At 45.1% G+C, this 25638-nt stretch overlaps 1 protein-coding gene across 7 annotated transcripts in view; it reads left to right on the top strand.

Moving 5' to 3' along the window:
• LOC139577113 (protein TANC2-like) overlaps window positions 1-25638 on the top strand; it is a 137721-nt gene that overhangs the window by 88871 nt on the left and 23212 nt on the right. For all 7 annotated transcript variants that reach the window (XR_011675213.1, XM_071403945.1, XM_071403984.1 and 4 more), the window contains 3 exons: window positions 4998-5180; window positions 23104-23249; window positions 25115-25310. Coding sequence is in view for 6 of the 7 variants with exons in the window: in XM_071403945.1 (XP_071260046.1) it covers window positions 4998-5180; window positions 23104-23249; window positions 25115-25310 (525 nt within the window). In the remaining variant the exon portion in view is untranslated. The remainder of the gene's footprint in view (window positions 1-4997; window positions 5181-23103; window positions 23250-25114; window positions 25311-25638) is intronic.

The raw sequence follows: 25638 nt of genomic DNA, 5'->3' as shown, positions 1-25638 counted from the left end.
AGTGCCACACAGAGCAGATTTAGGCCATGCTTTGGGCTTAGGACCCAAGCTGCTGGGTTTTGCGTGGGGGGGAGGTAATGTACTAGAACAATTGCTTTTCAACATGCTGGACCTGATATAATCAAGCCTACAGGAGAAATTTGTATGGAACTTTTCCAGTCAAACCATATTGTAGGTAATTAGCCTAGATAATTGATTTAACTTGTCCATAGACGACAGGGAAATATTTGTTAAACTGTGAGGTTTAGGCATATCACTGCTGGCTTGCTTCTGAAGCTAAGCAGGGTTGGTCCTGGTCAGTCCCTGGATGGGAAACCAGATGCTGCTGGAAGTGGTGTTGGAGGGCCAGTAGGAGGCACTCTTTCCTCTGGTCTAAAAAATATCCCAATGCCCCAGGGCAGTGATTGGGGACACTGTCCTGTGTAGGGTGCTGTCTTTCGGATGGGACGTTAAACGGGTGTCCTGACTCTCTGAGGTCATTAAAGAGCCCATGGCACTTATCGTAAGAGTAGGGGTGTTAACACCGGTGTCCTGGCTAAATTCCTAATCCGGCCCTCAAACCATCATGGTCACCTAATAATCCCCAGTTTACAATTGGCTCATTCATCCCCCTCCTCTCCCCTATAACTATTCCCCAGGTCGTTGCTGTAAATGAGAATGTGTTCTCAGTCAACTTACCTGGTAAAATAACGGATCAATAAAAAATAAACAAGTTAAAAAATGTTAAAAAAATTATAGGATCAACATTTCTTTATTTTCTTCATCTCTTTTTCCCTTGTTCTCTTTCCCTGTCCTCTGCCTCAAAATACTGCTCTCCCCCTGCTACGGTAATAGAGCATAGAGAGGGAGGAAGATAGAGAGGGAGAGAATGATGTGGGATGATGCTGTAACCCCTGTCCTGCGCTCCATTTCAGACTCAAGGACACTAGGCAGATTGCTACTCAGATTTAGTGGAGTGATTTTTCATTAGATGAGCAGTCGCTTTACACACTACATAAATTGAGATCTCTGCCACTCTCTATCACTAACTTACTCCCCCATCCTGGGGAGTCATTGTTTTCAGGGCATTGTGTGTGTGCGCACATGTTTACCTACATTTTCAGGACCGCAATGTCCTAACACTTCACCTTAATGTCTTGAAAAGGTAGAAAAACTAACTTTTTTGAAAAGTCAGGTCCTGAATTTGTTCAAATGCTATGCTAAGCTTATAGGTTTTGGGTTTAGGGTTAGGGTTTTTGGGATTCATGTTAGGGTTAGGTTAGGGAAAATAGTATTTTTAATGGTGAAAAAATATTACGCCAAAATGTCCTTACATTTCACCAAAGTGTGTGTGTGTGGGGGGGGGGGGGGGGCAGTGCATTATGGGCCTTGGTAGTCAGCTAGGCCTAATTCTAATGCACATAAATTCATCTGACAAAACCAATTCTAAAAGAGGAAATGTGTGACAATGCTTAGGCTACACAACACAACCTGACAACCAAATGATCAAATGCATGAACAAACACTCACAAACTAGCCTCCTTTCCCCTGCTTTCAACTGCTCACTCTTTGCTGTCCGTTGCCTCGTTTTTTTGACTGCTTCCGAACTGTGACCAATGTTCAGTACAGTATGTATTTGGTCAGGGTGACTGAATGTCCTTTCCACTGTCACCCTTTTAAAATTCACTCAACGTAAATGTTTCCCCATAATCACTTATCTAGTTAGGATCAGATAAAACAAGCTCAAATCTTACCCCTAACCATTAGGGACATTATAATATAGCTGATCCTGGAACATTCGTTAGGGGGAAAGCTCTCCTGCCACACCACTCTAGAGTCCATTTGATCTCCCTGAAGGGACAGAAAACACCTCAGTCACAACTAGTGTTTTAACACTCTGTCATACCGCAAATCCGATTTCCCCTGACATCCTTTGCCGTTTGTGTGGTTGGATTTTGATCAAAGCAGCGTAAGAATTCCTTCACACAGTCTGTTGCGGTTCCGCTCCGGTGACACTTTTTACCACTTTTTACCTCCTTCCCTCGTGGCAGTTCTCACTGGTGATTAGTCTGCTCCCTCCTTGCTCTCCCAGGCTTAGAGCTGCCTGCCTGGGACTCTGAAGTCATTTAGTGACGGGGTGCATTTCCTATCATGTCTCTGCTTTCATCCATTCGGGTGGTTAAGGCTCTTCCACATTGTGAGAGAAGCTCCAGAAGGCATTTTCATGTGGAGCAAAGGGTGTGACATTTTACCTCCGCAGTAAAGTTACAGAGTGATTTATATTAATTGCGGACATGGGCATATGGTGAAAATTGTGGTCTCCATCTCCCCCCATCTCTTTCTATATCTCTCTCACTTCACTTCACTCACTCACTCTCACACAGAGACACACACACCACATGGCTCTCCCTCCCTCTTGTGTAACTGGCCATCCGTCCACTCGGTCCATCTGTTGTTTGGAGGCCGAGCCGTTCAGTAGACGAGCTCAACACAACAGGCCAGCTTCCTGTCTGACGCCATCTGATGCACGTGTGTGTGTGCATGTGGTCCCTTTTACTTTACCTGCCCATGCAGATGTACTGAAGAGATCTACAGTAGTAGCAGCCTTAAATAACAGAACATGATGGCCACAACTCCCTCTCCTCTCCTCCCCTCTTCCACTCCTCCCCTCGTCCTCCCTTCCTTTCCATCTACTATTTCATAACCGAGGAGTGCAACTGGAGCTCAAACATTAAGACAGTTCTCGCTCTCTCCCTCCCTCTTTTTCTTTCTTTCTTTCTTTCTTTCTTTCTTTCTCCCTCTTCATTCTCTCTTTCTTTCTTTCTCCCTTTTTTTCTTTCTTTCTTTCTTTCTCCCTCTTTCTCCCTCTCTCCCTCAGGGTCGTATTAACTCTAATCTCTGTCATTAGAAATGCAAGACTAAGTGTCTGGACCAACCCTCCCCTGTTCACTGTGCATTCGAGACACATGGCTCACTTTGCTCATAATCTACAGTATGATCTCAAAGAAAACAACTTGTGGAGCTCATCGTTGTATCTCTGTGATGGTGTGGCCTATTGTATCAATTCATCTGGTGGTTATGTAGTGCTGTCAACATGGACATTCAGCATGGTGTAGTGTACATACAGTGCTGAGATGGAGTCATTGCCCAACCTGTTTGATGTCTCCATACCTTTAACTCCATTACCCTAGAGAGACAGTCATTGCTGTTACATACCGGTAAGATACACTTGGCTCCCATAAGGTTAAAGCTATGCTCTTTATTACACTTTTGCAGCACTGCAAATTCCCCTGGCTGGCAGATTACCTTTCGTGACATTGAAGGGCGCAGCGACATCATCCGTATCTTATTCCCCCTCCTTTGCCTCAGGCCTCGCTCGGGCACAGGGACTGATATACTGTCTCTGAGGGGCCAGAGGGCTAGGTGGGGACACGTAAGGGGAGGCCTGTTGTGCTTAAATATACTGCTGTAATATCTCGTTACAGCAGCACAGTAATAACATTACCAGTTTAATTGGCTGTGAATTGAAACGCTCAGAATGGCATTTCACCCCCTTAACACCACCCCTACCCCCTTTCTCTCAGCCCCCCTCACCATACCCACTCCTCCTAGTGATGTAGAAGCGGTTAGATTTGGGTTAGCCAATAGGCACAGATCCAGACATAGATTGAGAAGGTGAAAGGCATTAAGGCTGCTGGGAAGGGAGTGGCAGGTTGTTGATGCTGTACGCAGGATGACTCATACAAAGTCTGAAAAGACATCTAGCACAGTCGAACACAGACACACTTAGTCACATCACACACAATTAAAACATCAACAGACGCAAAATGCTAAAACATAATCCAAGCGTGGTGTGTGCGTCTGTACTGTGTATTCCAATCAAACTGCTGTTCCTCTGTGTATAGAATTGTCTGTGACAGCCTGTTTTCACCTTGCTACCCACCTTCCCCTCTCCAGGTCTACTAATACATGTTCATTAGTGTGGCCTTGTGCTGTGTCACATGGGTTGCCAGTGACACACTGCTGCTGGTGTCATCAGCCAGTGTGCCTGTCTGAGGTGCTTGTCACCTGACATGGTGGCACTCAGGTGCTTCTTGACTGAAGAGTACTGTGATTCCTGACATTATTCATGTTAATTCTGTCCAGTCACGTTAGGGAAAGGGGGATACCTAGTCAGTTGCGCAACTGCATGCATTCAACCGAAATGTGTGTTCCGCATTTAACCCAACCCCTCTTAATCAGAGCGGTGCGGGGGGGAGCTGCCTTAATGCACGTCATCGGTGCCCGGGGAGCATTTGTTGTTGGGGGGTTAACTGCCTTGCACAAGGGCAGAACAGCAGATTTTTCCACCTTGCCAGCTCGGGGATTCGAACCAGCAACCTTTCCACTAGGCTACCTGCTCTTGCCAGGGGAAACGTCTAGTGTGCTGTAGAAAGAAGGAGAGGGAGGATAGAGTAATGCCACATTCAGTCTTTGCCTTTATTCGTGATCAATTGGATACATTTTTATTGATCATCAGTTTCTGCTATATTTGGATATCTGGCACAGTCAGAGCTATTGAATGTTCCAGCTGACATTTTCATTCCACATTTTCAAGCATTCCAGCATCCCTAGTGGCTGTGCTATCCTACCCTATCCTAATTAGCCTACTGTTTCACTACCAGACAACAGGCAGGTGCTTGTCTGAGAGAGAAACAAAATGGGCCCATCCTTTAACACTAGGATGACAGTTGCAGAGGTTTGCCAGCTTGTACGGTGAAACTACAGCCTCAACCGTGTCTAAAACTGGAGGTGTTGACACGGTTGGAGATGATACTGAGTGTGCTGTTAATGAAATGTGTCAGCGAGCGATGTGTGTGTGTGTCTGCACTATATTGTGAGTGGTGATAATGTAATATGTCAGTGTGTTGGTTTTAGGTCTCTTGTGAACAGTAGTTGATGTCAAATGACAAATTCTGTCGGTGTGTGGGAATGTAGTATACATGACTATATGACACCTCTCTGTCTCTCCTTCCTAGGCGGCAGCTCCACAGAGGGTGACGGGCTGTTTGAGGGCGACTACGGGGGGCCTCCTCTCCCGGTGACCGAGGGCATGCAGCACATCCGTATCATGGAGGGCGTGTCACGCTCGCTGCCCTCCTCCCCCCTACTCTCCCACCAGGCCCTCAACATGAGACTGCAGCCCACCAAGAGGCTCCCAGGTAGTTACTCAACCACTGGTACTAGTTCAGTTTTGGTCTGTAGACTCACTAGGGGAGGTTTGGCATAAACAAACTTACTGCTGTTCTTAGTTCAGTACTACTGCGTGGACAAAGCGAGAAGTATCAAGGAGCCTTGTTTGGTGCCTGCTGCATGTAGATTTGGTATTGAAGGTGAAAAGATGGTTGCTTAACGCTGACGACATCTCCCACTTGATTCTGACTCCATTTGAACTGTATTCAGGGTCTCAGGAGTCAGACATGTCACAATGAACTGAATTACATTTCTGGCCAGTTCATCCTATTCAAGTAGCACACTGTGGCTCCCGGCCCCTTTGAAGATGAACCAATTAGATTCACAGAGGGCTGCTCTGCTTATATCACAACACTTTCATATTATCTGAGAATTGTCCCCACAATACAGTATGACGCCTGTCCTCATAAGGCTGGTTTTGCCTCCCTGCTGACTCCTCATTATGGTCCTGAGATAAAGCCCACTGGGTGAACGAGGACCTGTCACCCCCTCGCTGAGCCCCCCTCTGCTTTACCATTCCACTGGGGTAAACTCATACCCCCCTCCCCACCCACCAGGATGGTTAATGCCAGGGTGTTTGCGATAGGGGAGCGGCTGTGTGTAATTCCGAGGTAGAGGAGAGATGGTGTGTGATGGAGATAGGAGTGTGTAAGTGATGGTGTGTATGAGAAAATGAAGTGTGTGCGAGAGAGAGAGAGAGATTGGAATGGCATGTTTTTGATGGCATGTCATGTGAATGTGTGACGTGGGACTATTTGTCTATGAATAGCAGGGTGCATCGTAATATGACTGAAAGGTGGGAACGTGTGTGACAAAGAGACTGGCATATTGGGTCCTTGAAAAGCACTATAAAAGTACCTATAATTATTATTATTATAGCAATGTGTTGGTTTTTCATGTGCAGGTATTTCAAGTGAGAGATTTCCATGAGAAGCTCTTGTTAGTTCTTGTTTTCCTCAGTATTATTAATCTCCCTGCAATGTCATAGTTAGGAGGCTTTCAAGAAGCCCAAAAGTTATCCATGTCAAATCCTCCATCCTTCTCACAAATAAGCGTTGGCCCATCTCCCTTTTAGCCCCCATAACCCTACATCACTTACCCCACCCCCGGTTAGTTCAGGGTGCATTGTGGGAAACGCATAATGTTGCATCTCGGCGGGAAGCTGTGGCTGTTAAAGAGGCTGGTAAGCCGACTGTGACATCACTCCTCGACACTGTCTGGCCCAGATAACATAACAAGGCGTCTCTCTGAAATCTGCCCCATAGATGGCAACAGGCCACCATTTCACAAGCTGGCCATCAAAACAGGCGAGGACCACAACAAGCTTGTGAAGATGAAAGGCTCTAATTGGATAGTTTTTTCAATACAGCTTCTCCACCAAGATACGATGGAGCTCACAGTGTAGTTCTCTGTTCAGGCCACCAGGGTGTACTAGTCTGGGTTTTCCCTTTATTCTTTATCACTCTCCCTTTTCCCTCTTCCATCCATCCTCAGAGAGGGCGAGACAGCTGGTGGATCATTATGTGGTGGGAATGTTGCAAGCACTCTTAATTGTCCACCTTATGAAGTGACTGGTCAGGGTGTTTCACCATGCTCATAGAGGTAAAAAACAAATGTGTGAGAATGTCAAAGAAGGGTGTGAAGTGTATTTGGACGAAGTGGAGCAGGACACAGATTTGAATATTAATATACAGTATATATATGTCTTTAATTTCAACATTCTCGCTCTCTAGCTCTCTTTCTCTCCCCCTGTTCCGCTTCCTCTGAATCCACCAGTTATTGGCAGGCACCCAACATCTACATTTTTCCCTGACCCCTTATCAAGACTCATTGTTCCACTCCAAACTGTTGTTTCTGTTGGGCTTTCCCCCATAAACACTCTCCCTCTTTACAATGACTTGTTTTCAATTATGTTTTGTAAACGTCATGGGGGCTCCCGAGTGGCGCAGCAGTCTAAGGCACTGCATCTCAGTGCTAGAGGCGTAACTACAGACCCTGGTTCGATTCCAGGCTGTATCACAACCGGCCGTGATTGGGAGTCCCATTGGGCGGCGCACAATTGACCCAGCGTCATCCGGGTTAGGGTTTGGCCGGGGTAGGCCGTCATTGTAAATAAGAATTTGTTCTTAACTGATTTGTCTAGTTAAATAAAAAATATAATAAAATTGTGTGATGTTGCGTGTAGCCTTTTCCCACTCGTCTGCTAGTGTGAGTGTGTGTGTGAAATGGTTGCTGCCTGCGTCATAACTGATATGAACTGTTGTTTTAGGATTGTTATGGCATGGAAGGCTTTCTCTGCCGACTAATGTATATTTGATTATTTAAGAAACATACAGTATGTGACCTGATAGCTCAGTCACAGATATCATTCATTTCATCTGGTATTTATTTGTTCAAGTCTTTTTGTTGTACATATACTATCCTGTATCTATAGGGATTGTTGACGTTTGGATTGTTTTGAAATGATCTTGTTAGGCTAAACTGAGGACAATGATCCTATGTGCCCTAGCCTTTGTTAGGGGTTTCATTTTGCCTTGTTTTCAAGGTCTGTTTATCTGTCTACGGCTTTCTGTGTCCATCTGTGTTTGACAAACAAAAAAGCCTAGTCATATTCTCAAAGCGTATTATCTCAAACTACCTCCCATGCGTCCATATCAAATCTAGCTTTATTCTCTCATGCGTGTCCAATATGCTCTGGTGGACTTAAGATAATATCATCTCTTAATGTCTTTGTCCTGGGTCAGGCCTGTTAGGGAGGGAATTAAGCAGTGATTACTGATTTAGGTTTTAAGTGGAGCAGCTCTCACTGGACACCAGCAGGCAGCTGAGATGGATGGATCCTGATAGCCAATTGGATTTCCTATCCGTCTCGCACTGAAATGTTTTCGAGGCATTATTCCCGCATTTTTCACCTTGGAAACAAAAGGGTTGACTATATGGCGTGCTCAGACACGCTAATGATGGCAATCAATGGGAAAGATGCCTCCTGCCAGGGACTGAATATTGGCTTTTGACCTCTTATCCCCTGAAGTTGACCCCATTGATTGAATAAAGGCTTTGTCTGTGGTTCTGTTTCGACACAGAGACACACAGATAGAGGAGAAAGAACCGAGATAGAACAGCGTTGTTTTGACTATAAAAACAAAAATCATTCTTCTTACCTCCCTTCCATGAGGTATCTTATAACCACTTCCCTGACATGACTGGAATCGGTGAAAACAAAGCTGAAGTTCCTTTTTACTTCATGTTTGATTACTTCAAGCTAGAGAAGAAGGATGGATGCACAGAGGATGTATCTAAAAGAGCTCAAGAGAGAGAAATGAGAGCACAAAGAAAGACATGTAGCGAGTGTGAGATTCAGAGATAGTGGGTGGAGAGAGATGAGGAGACAGGGAGAACTACTCACCCGGACACCATTAGTGGAGCGGCCGGGTTAGCTAATCCAACAGTGTATGAACGGAATAAGGGCTGGAGATTCAATTATGAGCCTGGCAGCCAGTCAATAGGCGTGTGGTGCAGACCGCTTGAGTGCTCTCGCTGTTGGTGGCAGTCAGTCACTATGGTGTCGCCGTGTAGCCTAGCCATTCTACTCCCCTGGGAGCTGGTAGACCACACTCAACACAGGCCTGGGTGCCCAGAACGTGGCAGTGTTTCCCCTTAGTCTAATTTAGGTGGGGCGAGCCTCCGCATGTAGCTATGCTGTCGTCCCTATTTTCCTGTTGCCATCCACCTAAGGAAAAATGGTATTGGGATTTTGTCTTGAATGTTCTCTACTCAGTGGTGGTCTATTAGGAATAATCCCTGAAGATAACCTATTGCTATGAGACTGATTAAGTGCTTGAGGAAAGTGAATGACGAGAGAGACTGAGAAAAGAGGGGCGTCATGTTCCCCTGGTAACCACATTAGCCTTTCTAGTTAATTATCTTTGCCCGGCTCTCTCTTCCCACCTTCCTTCCTGTGCCTGCCATTGGCTATAGCTTTCAGCATTGTTTACTCACTAATTGTTGTCCTTTACACTCCCCCCTTTCCTTCTGTCTCCCACATTGTTACTGTGACAACAGAAGTTCAACGCACACTTCTTTTGCTGGATTTAGGCATACAGTTCCTTCAAAGTATTCATACGCTTTTTCCCACATTTTGTTGTTACAGCCTGAATAAAACATGTATTACGTTGAGACTGTCACTAGCCTACACACAATACCCAATAATGTCAAAGTGGAATTATGTTTTTAGAAATGTTTTAAAAATTCATAACATTTTTAAAACTGAAATGTCTTGAGTCTAAGTATTTAACCCCTTTGTTATGGCACATTTAAATAAGTTCAGGAGTCCTGTTTGCAATAAGGCACTAAAGTAAAACTGCAAAAAAATGTGGAAAATAAATTAACTTTATGTTCTGAATACAAAACGTTACGTTTGGTGCAAACACAACACATCACTGAGTACCACTCTTCATATTTTCAAGCATGGTGGAGGCTGCATCATGTTATGGGCATGCTTGTCATCGGCAAGGACTTGGGAGTTTATGATAAAAAGAAACAGAATAGAACTAAGCATGGGCAAAATCCTAGAGGAAAACCTGGCTCAGTCTGCTTTCCAGCAGACTGGGAGACAAATTCACCTTTCAGCAGGACTATAACCTAAACCACCAAGGCCAAATATACACTGGAGTTGCTTACCAAAATGACATTGAATGTTCCTGAGTGGCCTAGTTACAGTTTTGACTTGAAATCGGCTTGAAATGGCTGTCTAGCAATGATCAACAAACAACTTGACAGAGCTTGAATAATTTTTTAAAGAATGTGCAAATATTATACAATCCAGGTGTGCAAAGCTCTTCGCCGCCAAGGTGTTTTGACTTGGGTGTATATACTTATGTAAATTCGATTTCTGTATTTCATTTTCAATAAATTTGCAAAAATGTCTAAACATGTTTTCACTTTGTCATTATGGGGTATTGTGTGCGTATATGGGTGAGGGGGAAAAAACGATTTAATCCATTTTGAATTCGGGCTGTAACACAACATGTGGAAGGCTCTGTATACTTGTTGATTGTCTCTCCCTCATTTATCCATGCCCTGTACAAACACATACTCTTTTACCACCACCACACTAATGACAGCAGGCTCTGGAAATAAAGGAATGCTTAGAGGACGAGTTCCTTTCTACCCCCACCTTTCCCTCCATCACCGGCTGGGGAGCCTGGGGGGTATGACGTGATTGGAGGGATGCTACTGCCTCACTTCCTCCCTCGCCTCCCCTGTCAGGTGACTGCCATTAAACATGCTCTACTCCTCTCCCTCTCTCTCATTCACTCCCTCTGTGTCCACGTCACACGTCATCTGTGAAGGGACACAGAATTAGGCTTCAGTTTGAGAGCGGAGGAAAGACGCTGCTCAGAGCTGAGGATTGGTTTGAATGGAAAGTTGATTATCCTCCTCTCCTGGGGTTGTTTGTCAACAATTCATGCAGAACGGAAGAAATTTGGTTTTTATTTTCTCAAGCTTTACTGAGGGAAGGATTTAGTTAAATGGTGAGAACCCTTCCAATAAGTCTGCTTTTCTCTTCTCGTTCTATCTCTCTCTTACTCTGGAGGGCAGTGTGTGAAGAGATGCCGTGATTTTTATTTAAATATGTTATAATTGCATGTTAGTTTGTTGCATGTCTTATGTATGTATATTTCTCTATGACTGTGTGTTTTAAAGAAAACATACTTGTGTCTGGGCCTTTGCGAGATAATGTACTGTAACCAATAGACATTCAGAGAAGCCACCACCTCAACCCACAGGTGTATTCCCCTGGGAAATCCTATAGCCAAGCCAAAGCCAATCAGAACCGGTGTGGGCGGTCATGGCAACTCAGGACACACTCTGAGGCACCTCTCGGTCGTCAAGGAAACCGCTTACATAAGAAGAACCCACGCAGAAGAAGGAAGTCAGTGGCACCCTCAGGGACACGGGCAGCTGTCACTTTCACACACGTAAAGGAACAGTCAGTCCTCGTTAGGGAGACTAATCACGCTACACCATCTCCACCACTACTCCATTTAATCTCAGATGTATCAACAGTGACACATACTACTGGCAGCAATGGACTGACCAGATGTCCACGGTCAAATGTAAAGAAGACTGTCCAAAAGGAGGTTTAATAAGAAAGAAATGTGCTCTTTATTAAAGTCCTATGCTCAGACAGAACAAAATGCAGACAGTAAGCAGGTTTACATCCAACCTTTTTTATGCAAGTAAAGTACATGTCGTGAAAAGAAATTTGTCGGTAAACTTTCCAAATGTCGGCATAACAAAATACGCTAGACAAACTGGGATCTTTTTATGTCTAAAGTTAATTATGCGAGAAATGAAGGATGAAACGCCTTTTTATGTGCAGATTTTTATATAATAACCATCATATCGAAGTAAACTTGGATTCTCACGATGATATGTTGTGGTCCTCCCACTACGACTCGGCAGTTTATTAGGCTACAGATGAGTTAAGTTATGATGAACTTGACAGGGTGGTGAAAGTGCAAGGTGATGAGCTTCATGCGTCTTTCCAATAAATATCCAGAGTCTTATTCTGGTGACGTCATCATCGATGCTTGGCTGCCGTTTGACAAATAAAACTAATCAAGCTCTTTGGTCCATAATAATCTCATCCTGTAGGCTATGCCCGCACTGTATCTGCAAGCTGTTGGCTAGAGCGCACGTGGGAACATTTGCTATATAACACATTTTAGGATACACATCAGTAGAGTTGAAAATACAATAAAACCCCATTTAACTTGTATTTTTTGTTGGGTTCATGGGAATTTAACTGCAAAAGTTATTTGTATATGCACTATGTCATCACGCACAGCCTTTTATCTGCAACAAGTCAATTTGATGGAAACATCTCTGGTAGGAAAATACGCATATTGTTTTTATGCAGAGTTTATAATATTTGCATGAAAATCTGTCGCCTATTGGATGGAAACCTAGCTAGTGTTGGTCATTTTGCCACTGTGGAGGTCATACCCAACTGGGGTCTTATCACAATTTCATCTGTCATCTTTTTATATTCTGGAGTATTGCCTGTTTTCCATTTTTCACCTTATTGCTTTGGTCGATAAGGGTCTCGTAGTCTTCAATTAGTCTTCTCACTAGAAACTAAATCTGTAAAATGCACAGTACAGTAGATATTCTGGTATTTAAACTTGAAACTATTTACTCTTACTTTCCCAGCAACCCTATTGGAGATAGAAAACCATAGAAACGGGCCTCTAAAGTCCTATTGAAGTCATACAGTGCGCTATTTATGCCCAATCATAAATGTAAATAGCTGTGCCCCATTTTCCATAGTTTTTCTTCCTCTTTGTTTCCTGTAAACATTATTGCTATTTAAGTGAGCGTCTATGTCATTGTCACAGCATCCGTTTCTTATTGTTATCGTTGTGTTCTGTTTACATAGCCCTGCAATACCCCATAAATGATGACTCTCATTGTACCAGCCAGGGCTGTTCAATATGACCTGCCATCGTTATTGTTTTTGTAATATGACCTACCAGAGCTATTCCCGCTGAATGTCTTGTGCTGGTGAAAATGGCTCTTGTAAGTCAACCCGGCTAAGCATGCCAGCTAATTGGATAATAACCGCAACAATAGCAGTGGACTAATCGTCTGCACTTGCCATCTATCACCGAGCAGGCGCTAGTGACTACTCGCATGTTAGCGCTGCTCTCGTACTGTAGCATGTATGCTAGTGAGCGAGTTTATACTGTATTTACAGAGGCCATTATGGCGTTGTACAGTACACAATATGGCAGTGACCCTCAGTCAACTAGCCTGATGGATGACCCAATGCAGGAGGCTTCACCTCGTAGCCACCTCACGTGTGACAATTCGCCCTCTAATGGCTCAGTAATGGAATGTGGGGCGTGTGTTACCGCGGCTCACATCCCAGGCCTCTCGGAGATGATGGGTCAGTGTGTGACAGCGGAGGTGTGTAGATGGGATTGTGATAGATTTGCTGGCCAGCCCTGTCATTTTTTTTTATTTTTTATCTGCCGTTGTGAATGAGCAATGCTAGATCAAAGAAGTGGAGTTGCTTTTGTGGTGCAGTAGCATCACGTCTGCTTTTATGAAGTGCTTTGTTTTTGTCATGGTGTTGTTTCTTAGGATTCAAGACATTGGGTTTGGCGTTCAGCATGTCTCGTGGCTAATTTGATCCTGTAGCCCAGTGCATATGGCAGGTTCTAATTGTGCAATCTATTCTACCCCACCAGCTCCTGTTAATGAATGATCAAGACAAGACTCTTACTCCTAGGGTGTATTATGGATTCAACCCACGCCCTTCCAGCTATATTGAAGAGATGCACGACATATGATAAAGTATGTGCTGGGCTACATGTACCTATGCTGACATATTTATTCAGAGACACTGGCTTTTTAATCCATCTCTCAACTATGTCTTGACTATAGAAGTCACAAATAAGGAATATCCTACTCTCACACACGCACGATTGCACACGTGACCCGCTTCTCGGCCGGGCCTGTGCGTGCTGTGCAGACCGCTCGCTCACAAACATATTTTCTTACTCTGTAATCTCGTTAGCAGGATTTATGAATCCATCATAGTGACAGCCCAGCCCCCTGTAGAGGAGGGTATTGTAAAGCCCCTTCTCTTCCTGGAAAGTGCTGCCGCTGAGAAATGTCACATCTGTCCCTGGAGGGATTTTCTACGCCCATGATGCACTTACACCATCTTATTAATTCCCCTCGTATTGCCCCCACCTGCTAACCTACACACTCCTCCTTTCCTCTCATTGGCTTCCTTTGAGCGTTCCTGGGGGAAACCAAAGGGAACGGTAAGCATAAGCTTTAATAGAAGGTGTGTCCTTTGGCGTTCTGGGACGATGGGGAGGTTCTCTCTGGGCTTGACAGCTGGCGGGCAGAGTTAGCATCTCCATCCAATGAGGAATAGCCAGGAGAGAACAAGGATATAGCATTGTTAGCAGTGGTTTTTGTAGTAGTGCCTGTGATGCGACCCAGTGTTTACTGGTTCAACTCTTTGTGCTCTGCACCAGTGTATTCGCTGTTCGGCGGGCTTATGTAAGTTGTTGTTGCATGCCAGAAAGTGGTTCTTAACCCAATTCTCTGTCTCTAAATATCTCACCATTATAAATAGAAATGCAACATCTGGCATTCAGATCTCCTTTTTTGTGATTTTTCAGCTCTTCAGCCATAATGAGGTAGTGCTATTGCAGAGAATAGACACTAAATATGTTATCTTGGGAGTATTAAACAGATTTCTCACATGTCGTTGCCAGACCTTGAAGCTAGGAGAGAGCAAAGATGACAGACCGGATTTGTCACCTTGAAATGTGTTGGTTAGAGTGGAGCATGGAGGCATGTGCTAATCCACCAGGAAGACGTCTCCATGCTGTTCTAACCTGAGGAACGATTTTAATCCTAGAATGACACTTCCTCAGACAACAAGTAACCCTTTTCACAGTCCTCTCAGTAAACACATTGGTTTGTTCAAAAGCGAGGGGAGGTATCACTTTTTAGTGGATCCTGAGGAGAATTGTCTCACCCACTCCAAGAGCAGTGTTTTTACATGACAGGACTATGTTGTCTTCAAGCTGCAATCAGTTTTCTGGCAACGTTTACCTCACAGAGCCTCTCCTTAAACCCCTGGAAGGAGTTGAACTCCAGCTAAACTCAAGCAAGGGACCTTGAAACAGCACATAGTTCTTTGTTAGCTTTTGAGGAGTGTGGCTACTCTTGCCCAGACAACTACTGTAGCTCTCATGCCAGATTTCACAGTCTTTTTTTGGGGCCTAAGGATGATGGAAGTATATAAGCTCTAAACACTTTGAAGTCTCACCTGGGGGGGTAAACCATATTGCGGTGTTCTCCCATGTAATGAATGACAGCTCGTCCCAGCAGACAGACGGTTTGAGAAATGTTGTATACCCAAAAGCAGCTCTCCAGTCAAACTCCAGAGAGTTCACTGATCAACTCCGCTGTCACTTTTCAGGGATTCATACCGTCTACATGTCTTAAAGTAATTGTCCAGTGAAAATCTCACTTTTAAAAGTTAATATTCTGTTAACTTACAGTGCATTCGGAGCCTCGCGAATGACGCAGCGGTCTAAGGCTAGAGGCGTTACTACAGACGCAGGTTCGATTCCGGGCTGTGTCGCAGCCGGCCGCAACTAGGAGACCCACGAGGCGGCGCACAATTGGCTCAGCGTCGTCCGGGTTAGGGGAGGATTTGGTCGGCCAGGATGTCCATCTCCCATTGCGCTCTAGCGACTCTTGTGACGGGCCGGGCGCATGCATGCTGACTTTGGTCGCCAGTTGTACAGTGTTTCCCCCGACACGTTTGTGCGGCTGCCTTCCAGTTTAAGTGAGCAGTGTGTCAAGAAGCAGTGCGGCTTGGCAGGGCCTTTCCAAATCATGTCCAATCAATTGACCACAGGTGGACTCCAAGTTGTAGAAACATCTCAATGATGACCAATGGAAATAGGATGCACCTGAGTTCAAATTCGAGTCTCATAGCAAAGGGTCTGAATATTTATGTAAATAAGGTATTTCAGTTTTTGCACAACAACAACAAAAAAATCAGTTTTTTTGCTTAGTCATTATGGGGTATTGTGTGTAGATTGATGAGATAAGCATTTATTTAATCAATTTTAGAATAAGGCTGTAACGTAATTTTGGAGAGAGAAAAAGTCAAGGGGTCTGAATATTTTCCAAATGCACTGTATACCCAAATAATGTTGTTAACTCATCCTATACTCATATTTGTGGCCAAAGCAAAAAATGTAAACATTAGAAAAACCCCACCTCCAAACTTGTATCTCAAACAGTTTCAAAAATGCTCACTATTTCCTCATAGAGGAGGATTAGCTGGCCAATCGGCGGTCTACTCGCATTAATATTTTTTATGACCACACCGTTCTGTTGGAAGGGTGTGGGTGTACCCCAACAACACAGAAAAGCTGCTTTTTAACTAACTTAGTTAAAACATTTAGGAAGGAAAACTATTTCACTCATTGTAATTATCTATTATAGGTCATAGTTCATAGAAATCTGGAAAAGATGGACAGTTACTTTAAAAAGAGAGAAGAAAGGATGCAGTAGCACAGCTGGAATACTTTTGTCTTGTAGTATCATTCTGGAGAGGATGATGATGTCTCCTAACTGTTGCCCACTGGAAGCTTAAAGAGAGCGGGCTTTGACCATTAGCTGATATTCCTGTCTATTTTATTCCCTCATCCATTTAAACATTTTCTTAGGAAGCTGTGTTTGTCATGAAGACATGGCTCTCGCTCCGAATGACTCTCGCCTGAAACAGCTTCCCCACAGCCCAGAGTGTGATTCTCTTATAAGTCTCTCAACTCTCTCCAGCTCCACATAGTAGGCCAAGATTTGGTGCACTGGCTGGCATCTCCAAAAGCTGCCCGGTGAACTCACATAGTCTTCACATCTGCTTGTCAAGAAACAAACTGTGGAAGGACTGACTTTGTAATCACTTGTCCCATCTATAAATATTCCCACTGTTCTGCCGGACGAAAACCTGCTGTGGTCAGAATACTGCTACATTAAAACTCAGGGAGCATCTATTCTTAACAGTTTGTGGGCATTCCCCTTTCTTTTCACATGTCAAAGAGACCGACATGCTTTAGTTGGTTTCTTTTGTTTTTCAAAGCACAATTAATGGAATGCATGCTTGAATTGCCACCAAAATATGTCTTAAACTTTTCACTTTGAGTTTCATGTTTCCTAATTACTCCCTTTGTATTCCCCACCCCGGGGCAGAGGAACAACATATTTTTGTTTGAATTCCGTGTCTGTTCCTACTAATTTTATACTTGTTTTCAAGAGTTGTCTCTAGGCTTGTTGCAACAACATTTTATAGTTACCGTATTTATGTGTTGTGTGTTAACTTATACACGCAAAATCAGATGACACCCAGTGCTTACTGTAAGTGCAGCTGTTGTGGCTGGATGTAGATGTCTTGGTAAAGCTAACAAACAGCAGGTATGGTATCTTGTTGCATAAACAAGACAAGGCCATCCACTGACCCTACCAGACATGCAGGGATGACAGATTGGCCGTCTCTTAAAAGCAGTGACACATGACTCTGACCCACCCTGACTCTGACACCCCCTTGTCCGCTGCCGACGGCTCTCAGGGAGGCAAGGTCAAAGGGGTGATGACCCTGGGCCCCTCGTTTGACCATCCCCATCCCCGTGACCCAACAACAGAGTAACTCTACCCTCCCCCCGACACAGCCTGGGTTGACACACTTCCCATAAGCATTACCATCTGTGCTCTGGTCCTCCTCTTCACAAGCCAGCCCTCTCTCTCTTTCTCTGTCTCTGTCTGGTTAGTGGTTCCCTCTCCTCCTCTCTGTGGCTTCCTGCCCTTTTTCTGTCTGTCTTTCTTTCTCTGTGAATGTATGTGTGTGCTTGTGGGACCATTTTTGGAGGGGGGGTCCTCCCATTCCAGAATTGGAGCTTTCCCTCCCTACGTTAACCTCTCCCTGTGCCCAGAATACTGACCTGGATATGCACTGTTCTGGTAAGCCTGACCCCTTCGGTCTGTCAGGACCTGATCTGTCTGAGTGAGAGAGCGCGTGTGCGATGCTTCTCCCAACTTTAACAGCACTTTTTCATAAAGAAAGGCAGAGAGCAATGCTGAGGTCGCTGAATGAGTTTGGTGGTTTCTCGCTGGCCCCCCTCCCTCTCGCTCTCCCTCCTTTCTTCCCTTGCTCTGTGGTGTTTGGACTCCAACCCTTTCAGACTCCTTATGGTTTCTGTTGAAGTCTCAGCCAGTGGTATTCTCTGAAGCCTTACAGAACAACCAAACCACCAGCGCAGGCCTCGCCTCGCCTCCCCCCGCCACCGTCCCGTCCCAGCTCCAATGTAGGAAAAAAGAACCAGGACAAAGCAGCCCAGCTCATTTTACATCAGACTACTGGAACTATACAGACCCATTTTAGCAAGGGCTGCTTTTGCGCTCATTGTGGGGGTACAACACTCTTACCTATCATGGATTGCTCCGCATCAATGAGGAAGACGTGTGTCCGCACAGGGGTGAGGTGTTCGCGACAAAGGTGTTTGCGGCGGCGCCGGGAACAGGGTTGTGGAGGTGACGCTATGGCAACAGGAGTCGGTCATGCCTCCTCGTTACTCCGGAGATTGTTGTCGGATATCTGCTGTTTGTCCCATGGGCACACCTCAGAGCTGCCTCGCATTGAGACAGGCCACACTGAAGGAAGTGATGGACAAGAAATGGATGGAGAAGGAGGAGGTGAGAATAGAGGGAAGAAGTAGAGAATGGAGAAGAGGAGGGGAGAGTTATTGAATGCGGACAATCGCTGTCTCATTGTCCATCGCAGCCAATTCAATGCTCTTCTTTCTCTCTCTCCCCACCTGACTCCAGTAGACGATCCATAGTAATACTCAATGATTGACAGCACGTTTGACTAATAACCTCTCACTGTATACTGTAGTTCATAGGCCTCGTTCCTCCCCTCACCAGAGCAAGGTATCAGTGAGAGACAGGAGGGTGTGGATGATGAGGAGGCATGGCATCTGTCTGTAATAAACCCTGTGATAATGATATATATTTAACCTCCATTATCGCCTCTGTCAGCTCATTACATTTGATCCATTGGAATGCCTCTGTGTGGATTGTGTGTCACGAAGAGAGATGGAGATGGACCAGAGGCATGGCTAAGGTGTCATCTGTCTCGATTAAGGGAGATTTAGTTGGAGATGTGGAGACACAAATGGAGGGAGATCACAGCATAAATGGTGTTCGATGAGAGAGAGAGAGGTGTAAATTCGGATAGTGTCTCTAGAGAAGGAAGAATATTGTATTGAACTGAGGTTTTATGTAATTTCATTTGTGAGATATTGAGTACACAGTTTAACTGTAACACAGGAAGTGCAGCATTTCATTGTTTAATTGCTCAAGTTACTATCTCCACAACTGTTTTTAATACTGTCTCCAGCATATGTTGAGGGTATTTATTCCTGGATCTCCATACAGATAGACCCATCTCATTCATCTCCCAGCCTTGCCTCTCATCCACCACCACCACCCACCCCCAGAACCTCTGAAGCCACTCCACTCTGTGCAGCTCCACTAACTCAAACCAGCTTGCTGACTTATTTTCGGACATGTACTTTCAGAGCGTAGCGCTTACGGGCGTTGTGATCTTACCCCCCTTATAAGTCTGTCTCTCTCTGTCTGCTTCCGTCTGTCTTAAAAATAAAAGATCCAACTCAGACTCTCTACCAAAATTGTAATCCAAAAAATGGGTGACCTGCCAACAAGTTCAGTATGTGTTGTTGTTAAGATGACCCGCCACTCAAATTGCTGCCTATGATGGCATTTTATTTTCAATACAAAAGAAAAACATTTCTTCAGTTGCGTTACAAGATAGTTGTGATTTGTAGAAGTACAGTAATGATTGCTAAGCATTGGGAACCTACTCCAGAGGAGTTGGAAACAATGTGTCAGTGCCTTAGGAATGATAATAAAATTATTAGATTAAGGGTTCCTAGCGTCAGTCAGCGTTCTGTAGCTATTAAATGCACTGCTGTGTGGTGGGGAGTTCTATTTCAGTGCAACGTAAGCTTTTTTTCACATGCTGTTTCAAAAGGCTTTGTCACTACTGGCCTTGGAAGGAGGGCTCTACTTTCCAGGGGCTTTGCCATTCAAATGTTGGGGTTGAAGCCTGACCACCTCTGCCAGCTATGCTATCAAATCAGTCATTGGTTAATATGCCGTCACTCAAAAACCACTTAGCCAATTGCTATCACCTCTCCTGTTTTGAGACCGTTGCGCATTACAGCTGCTGAGAGAGAAGGCATGAGGTTTCCTCAACCTAACTGATGTTTTTTTTCTTCTGCCGTAAACACAAATAATTAACAGTGTCTCTTACGGGAACCACGCTCGGTTAGAGTAGAGCTTGCTGGGAGATGGAGGCAGAGACCAAGGTACTTTGGGATGTTTACGAGGGGTCCCCATGGGTCTTGTATCCCAGAGTGGAATGACTTTAACATCTGCTGAGGAGACGCTACCGCTATTATTGTTTGGATTAACTAGTGAGGAAAAGGTAGGCGTCATGGCAGACCAACAGAACATAGTTAATTTAGCTGTTGTGACCCTCCGCTGTCCAACTCCTTTTACTACAGACATGGCCAGTCACTAGTTAGCACAATGTTGGGAAGCTCACGAGGATGGGTTCTGTCTGACAATGCACTATATTGCCATTTCTGAGGTTTCTTGCAGTGACCCAAGCTTGGCCTAAACTGCCCAGAACAAGCTAGTTCCAGTCTGCAGTGTGTTCTCGGGACCACTGTAACTGTGTTTTCCTTGGCAGATGAATGCAACAGGGGTCATTCAAACAGGGATAACCTGTTGGTCATAAATCCATCCACCTCCCCTGCTCTCCTTTTAAAATTCATGTTGCTGAAATTACCCCCCACCTCTAACCCCCGTCAGTCTCCAGCCCCCTGCAGCCAGTCTGACCTATTTAATGGCCACTGTCTACATCTCTCTCCAGGAGGGGTTAACAGCGCACTCTAGTATAGATGTGTGTTCATGTGTGTGTCTCTTCTGTTCTAGGGGGGGACATTAAGTCTCAACTGTTATGCTTGTGCTCTTTTCTGTTCTAGTAAGGATCCAACGCTATTCAGCTATAAAGAATGTCATTGTTAGCGGCTGATACTGCTTGAGAAACCTCTGAACAGACATGTTTGATGAACAACATTTTCCAGCCATGTGCCTTGTAGAGATTTACTGTCATAATGGTGTCAGTGGATCCAGCAGTAATTATAGTCCACCAGTGGAAGAAAGACAAAGAAAGAGATCTTGAGAGCCGGTGCGAAAGGGCTAGAGATGGAAAGAAAGAGTCAGACGCCCTCGAGAACATTCCGTAGTGCACTGATAGTTCCCATGACGACCATCTGCATTATTGTACTCCTTCAGCAGGGTGAGATTCTGTGGCGTGAGGGAGAGAAAGGAGACCCACCAGAGCACTGTAATGTACGTGCTTCTTTTTCAGGTCCATATGTTTCATCCTGGTGAACGATAGCTGTGATCATACAGTAGTGTCAGGATTTGTATGTGTTTATTATAACAATTCTGTGCCATTTTTAGGCTCACGTGTTCTGAAAGAAAAGATTATCTCTAAAGAGCTGTTTTATGTGCTTGTAGTTGGCATATTTAGGTCGAGAGAATACATTAAAATGAAGATCAATGATTCTATGCAGTCTCTTTTCTCAGCTGTGGTGCCATCTCCCTCTCTCTTAGGCATAGGTGACTAATCAGGTATTTTATAGCCAGTGTAGGTGTGTGTTCCAACAGTGACAGTACTATGATGTGTTAAGTAAATAACACTCCCACCTCTCTAGAATGTGCACTGCTGGTGTATTTTATTTTATTTTTTAAATTTGGGGGAGCCTTTAGAAAAAACAAGTGTCTGTGTCTGTCTGTCTGTCTGTCTGTCTGTGTCTATAGGGGTGTGGTCAATTGCCTTGTGTGCCCATTGTTGAGCAGTCTTGACACGGAGTAGTCGACACAGGGTTGTCTACATTGATACAAATGTATGGTCTGTGGTAGTGTAGGGGCGGTGGCTGGTGGCCACAGGTCAAACAGACCAGGCATCCAGATGGCCGTCTCCTGTTTTTATTGGTTTCCGTTACTTCCTTTGACCTGCCCATAGGACCAACAACATGTCTGTCAGAGGAGCAGAAAGTGTCACCTAGCCTACTCCTCTTTCTCTTCCTTCTTTCTCTCCGCTCCACTCCTTCAACGAGACGGGGCGTTGGTCCTCTCCCATCTGCCGTCTTTGTGTTGGACTGACTGCTGCCTCATTTGGGTGCTAAACACGTGGTGATGATGAGAGCCGTTCTAGGGTCTTCTTTTGGCTCGGAGTGCAGACTACACTGACGCTTCTTTATGCTAATACAGCTGTCAGCTAGTTAAATAACATCACAGAGGATTAAGCACATGCTCGGAGCATTCCAGTAGCTTGATTAACTTGATTGCCTGATGTAATATGAACATGCTGTTTAATCAAGAAGATTAGCCAGATTGTCCTTAGCATTAAGAGACGTCCTCATGAAAGAGGGGGATATTTAAGCAGGGACAGCTCCTACTTGAACACAAGCTACTAATACGTGGCAGAAATTGTGCCTGGAAAGCTCATGACAGACAGCCTTAACAGTGAGGCGAAATGAAGTCATTTTTCATCAGTCTCCTCTCCCAGACTTATTTTTGTGGAGGGGTCCTGGTCTGAATAAGATAAATGGGTTCTTAATACTTCCAAGCCCTCCCCTGTTTATTCCGGTCTTCCTCAGTGTCCCAGAGCCAGTTTGATCTCCCCAACGCTGTGCTTCCCTCGCTCCATCCCTCTGCTTCTCACATACTGTAGGATCGATGTACAGTCTACCCGACGTCCTGCTGCAGGGGATTATGGGATAGCTTAAATTTTTTGTGAAGGACAGATTGATAGCCAGGGTGTGTAAGGGACAGTAACTTCCTCCAAGGGTATTTGTTGTAGGAACTGTAGTGTTGTGTCTGGGGGAATTGTTACGAGCTCTGTAGATTATTCTCTAAGTTATGTGTGTGTTGTGGTGAGAGATTTGGTGATAGAGCAGTGCACATGATTCTTTCAATTCAACTAAACTGAGAGCAAGCCAACGGCTCTTTGACTAGATTAAGGGGTTGCCTCATTATGGTTCTGGGTTGAGAATTGATCCCCTCAGGCTTAATCTGCTGCAGATCAATACATATTTCTCCTGGTATCTGTATCGCTGTACTGTGGAGTTGATCTGAATCCTTTCTCGCTCTCCCTCCCCATCTCCATCTCTCCCTCCATCCCTCCAGGTGAGGAGAGCCAGGAGCTGGGCCCCCCTCCCTCTGTGGACGAGGCAGCCAACACCCTGATGACGCGCCTGGGCTTCCTACTGGGAGACAAGATGAACGAGGGACAGCCGGGCTCACAGTACGACATGGACGACCACGACAGCCAGGTAGGTTACACACACGCACACTACACACACTACACACACACACTACAGTACAGTAAGAGCATGGACGAACACGACCACAGACAGGTAGGTTACACACACGCACACTACACACACACACACACTACAGTACAGTAAGAGCATGGACGAACACGACCACAGACAGGTAGGTTACACACCCTTCTGTCATGCACTGTTACAGTATATTATTATTAGTTTGTCAATACTTTGGCGTCTTTAAAGACCCATCATGGCATCAGGATACAAAGTACAGGCTTTCCCCTAGATGAGTGGTACTCCAATAGTCACTATTGTAGGTGGCCAGCACACAATGTGGTCCAGCTTATAAGGGCCCCACAGCTATAGAAGCACACCCCAAATCAGTGGGATGTGCAGATCACTTTCCAAGGCCTCTTAAGCATCGGAACCAAGTGGACCATTTTGTAGATTACGTCATTTGTTTATGGCAAACTCAATGGCCCCTGACACCAGTATGCGCTGGCTCAGAAGATGTTTGTGAAGATCTGGCCTGTTTGTAAAGATCAATCCTGTGAGTTATGGATAACCTAGCTCGGAGTGAGGGACGCTAGGCTCTCCTTTACTCCTGCAGAGCAGAACCAACAGACCGTGACACAGGGCAGGGGAAGGTAACCCGCTACCTCGGTCGTGAAAACTGCCCGCCGCATGCCACATTCTCTTGTCTAAGCAGTGTGCCTCCACAGAGGCCTATCCAATGGTGCTGGATCGACTCCCCCTTAAATCCTGACCCACTTTCCAAACTTCACACATTGGGTGCATCTTAACTAGTGCCTTCCACCTCTGGTGTCCTTCATCAGCAATGATCTGACTCTGGCCCATTTTGCCTTTGTCGGTCTTTCTGATCTGTTGAGGTGAGTGGAAGGAGACAAGGAGAGGAGAGCTTGTTTAGACTATTGAGATGCACCCCTTGTTCTACACAGCTCAGCAGTATGCCTTTGGTTCGGTCTTTCGTGCCAAACTGCAGTGGTAACAAAAACCCAGCCCTGGTTTTCTGAAGTCCCAGTTTAGATGCCTGCCACTCCCGCGCAAGCAGATGCAGTCTGGGTAGGCTAGGTAGGCGGGAACCTCCCGTTCTATATTCATGTCTACGGCGCCTCCCTTAAACACATCCGAATCACAACAGAGTTGTTATCATGACCAAGGAGCATTCCACACTTGGATGCCCTCTGTCTTGCGCCAAACCTTCCCTAAGAAGTCACTCACACCTCTGCTCATATCCTGGTCTCCCGGCCACTTCTGTGTATTTCTATGCTATTCTGACTAATCTCCCGATTTATTTTCAAATGACTGTCCAAATCAATTCGTTTTTCGTTTAGAGCCAGGGCCATGGATAATTGATGAACAGATTGTCTGGAATAAGAATCCAGCATGCCCGGAGGTAGGCCTGCCTCTCTCTCTCCCTGCCCCTGCTCAATAGATCAAAGTATAACTGAATCTATTCTACTTGCGTGGCTCACTCAACGTATTGATATTCTACTGAATTAGAATTCATTATATTGCAAAAAATAGTTCACTCATGAAAATAATTGCATGAGTCATCAAAAGATATTAAAAAGAGATGACTCTACGGTTACACATGCACTGGAATAATATGACCGGCAAGGACTGTATCAATGAGAAAGAATGCTAGGATCAGCAATCGTCTTGTCGGTCTATGGTGTGCGTGCACGTGTGTGTGTAGGCTACTTTGTAAATGTGATATGTCAACTGGCTGTGCCTTATCATAATTTAATCATGGCTAATTTACCTGATCATTTCTCATGGGTTGTTGCAGTCCAGTGTATCAGTGTACTTCAGTATAGACCTGACCCTTCCTCCCTCCCTACTAGGGCATGATGTCAGTGAACCAGCGGATCAGCCCCTGCTCCAGCCTGGCCAGCAGCACAGCCTCCCCCCCTGCAAGCAGCCCCTGCTCCACGCTGCCCCCAGGAGGGGCCCCCGGGAACCACGCTTCCGGAGACTGCGCCTATGGTTCCATCACCAGCCCCACCTCCACTCTGGAGAGCAGGGACAGCGGCATCATCGGTGGGGGACAGACGCTCACTTATTTTGTGGAAATTATGTAATGTTTCCCATGTATTTCCTGGCATGCCAAACGTTAACACTGAAAGCCATGTTTTCTGTAACAATTTGATATACTCATGTTTTAATTCTTTACATTTTGGAAAAGCCAGGTGATGGGATTAGCTGCATTTAAATACATTTGCTTTATATCCTTATGGGCTCTACTGTTGGGAGATTTTCTTATTGTTATAACATTTACTTTGAGGTGTGTAATTGAATGAAGAGTAAACTCGCCTTGCTCCATGGGCCTTAATCAGTTTTAAACTAAGCAGAGTCTCTAAAGAACTGT

This window comes from Salvelinus alpinus, chromosome 1 (genome assembly GCF_045679555.1).
Source record: "Salvelinus alpinus chromosome 1, SLU_Salpinus.1, whole genome shotgun sequence".
Lineage (NCBI taxonomy): Eukaryota > Metazoa > Chordata > Actinopteri > Salmoniformes > Salmonidae > Salvelinus > Salvelinus alpinus.
The sequence above is the reverse complement of the archived record's forward strand: the minus strand, read 5'-3'. Positions and strand labels throughout refer to the sequence as shown.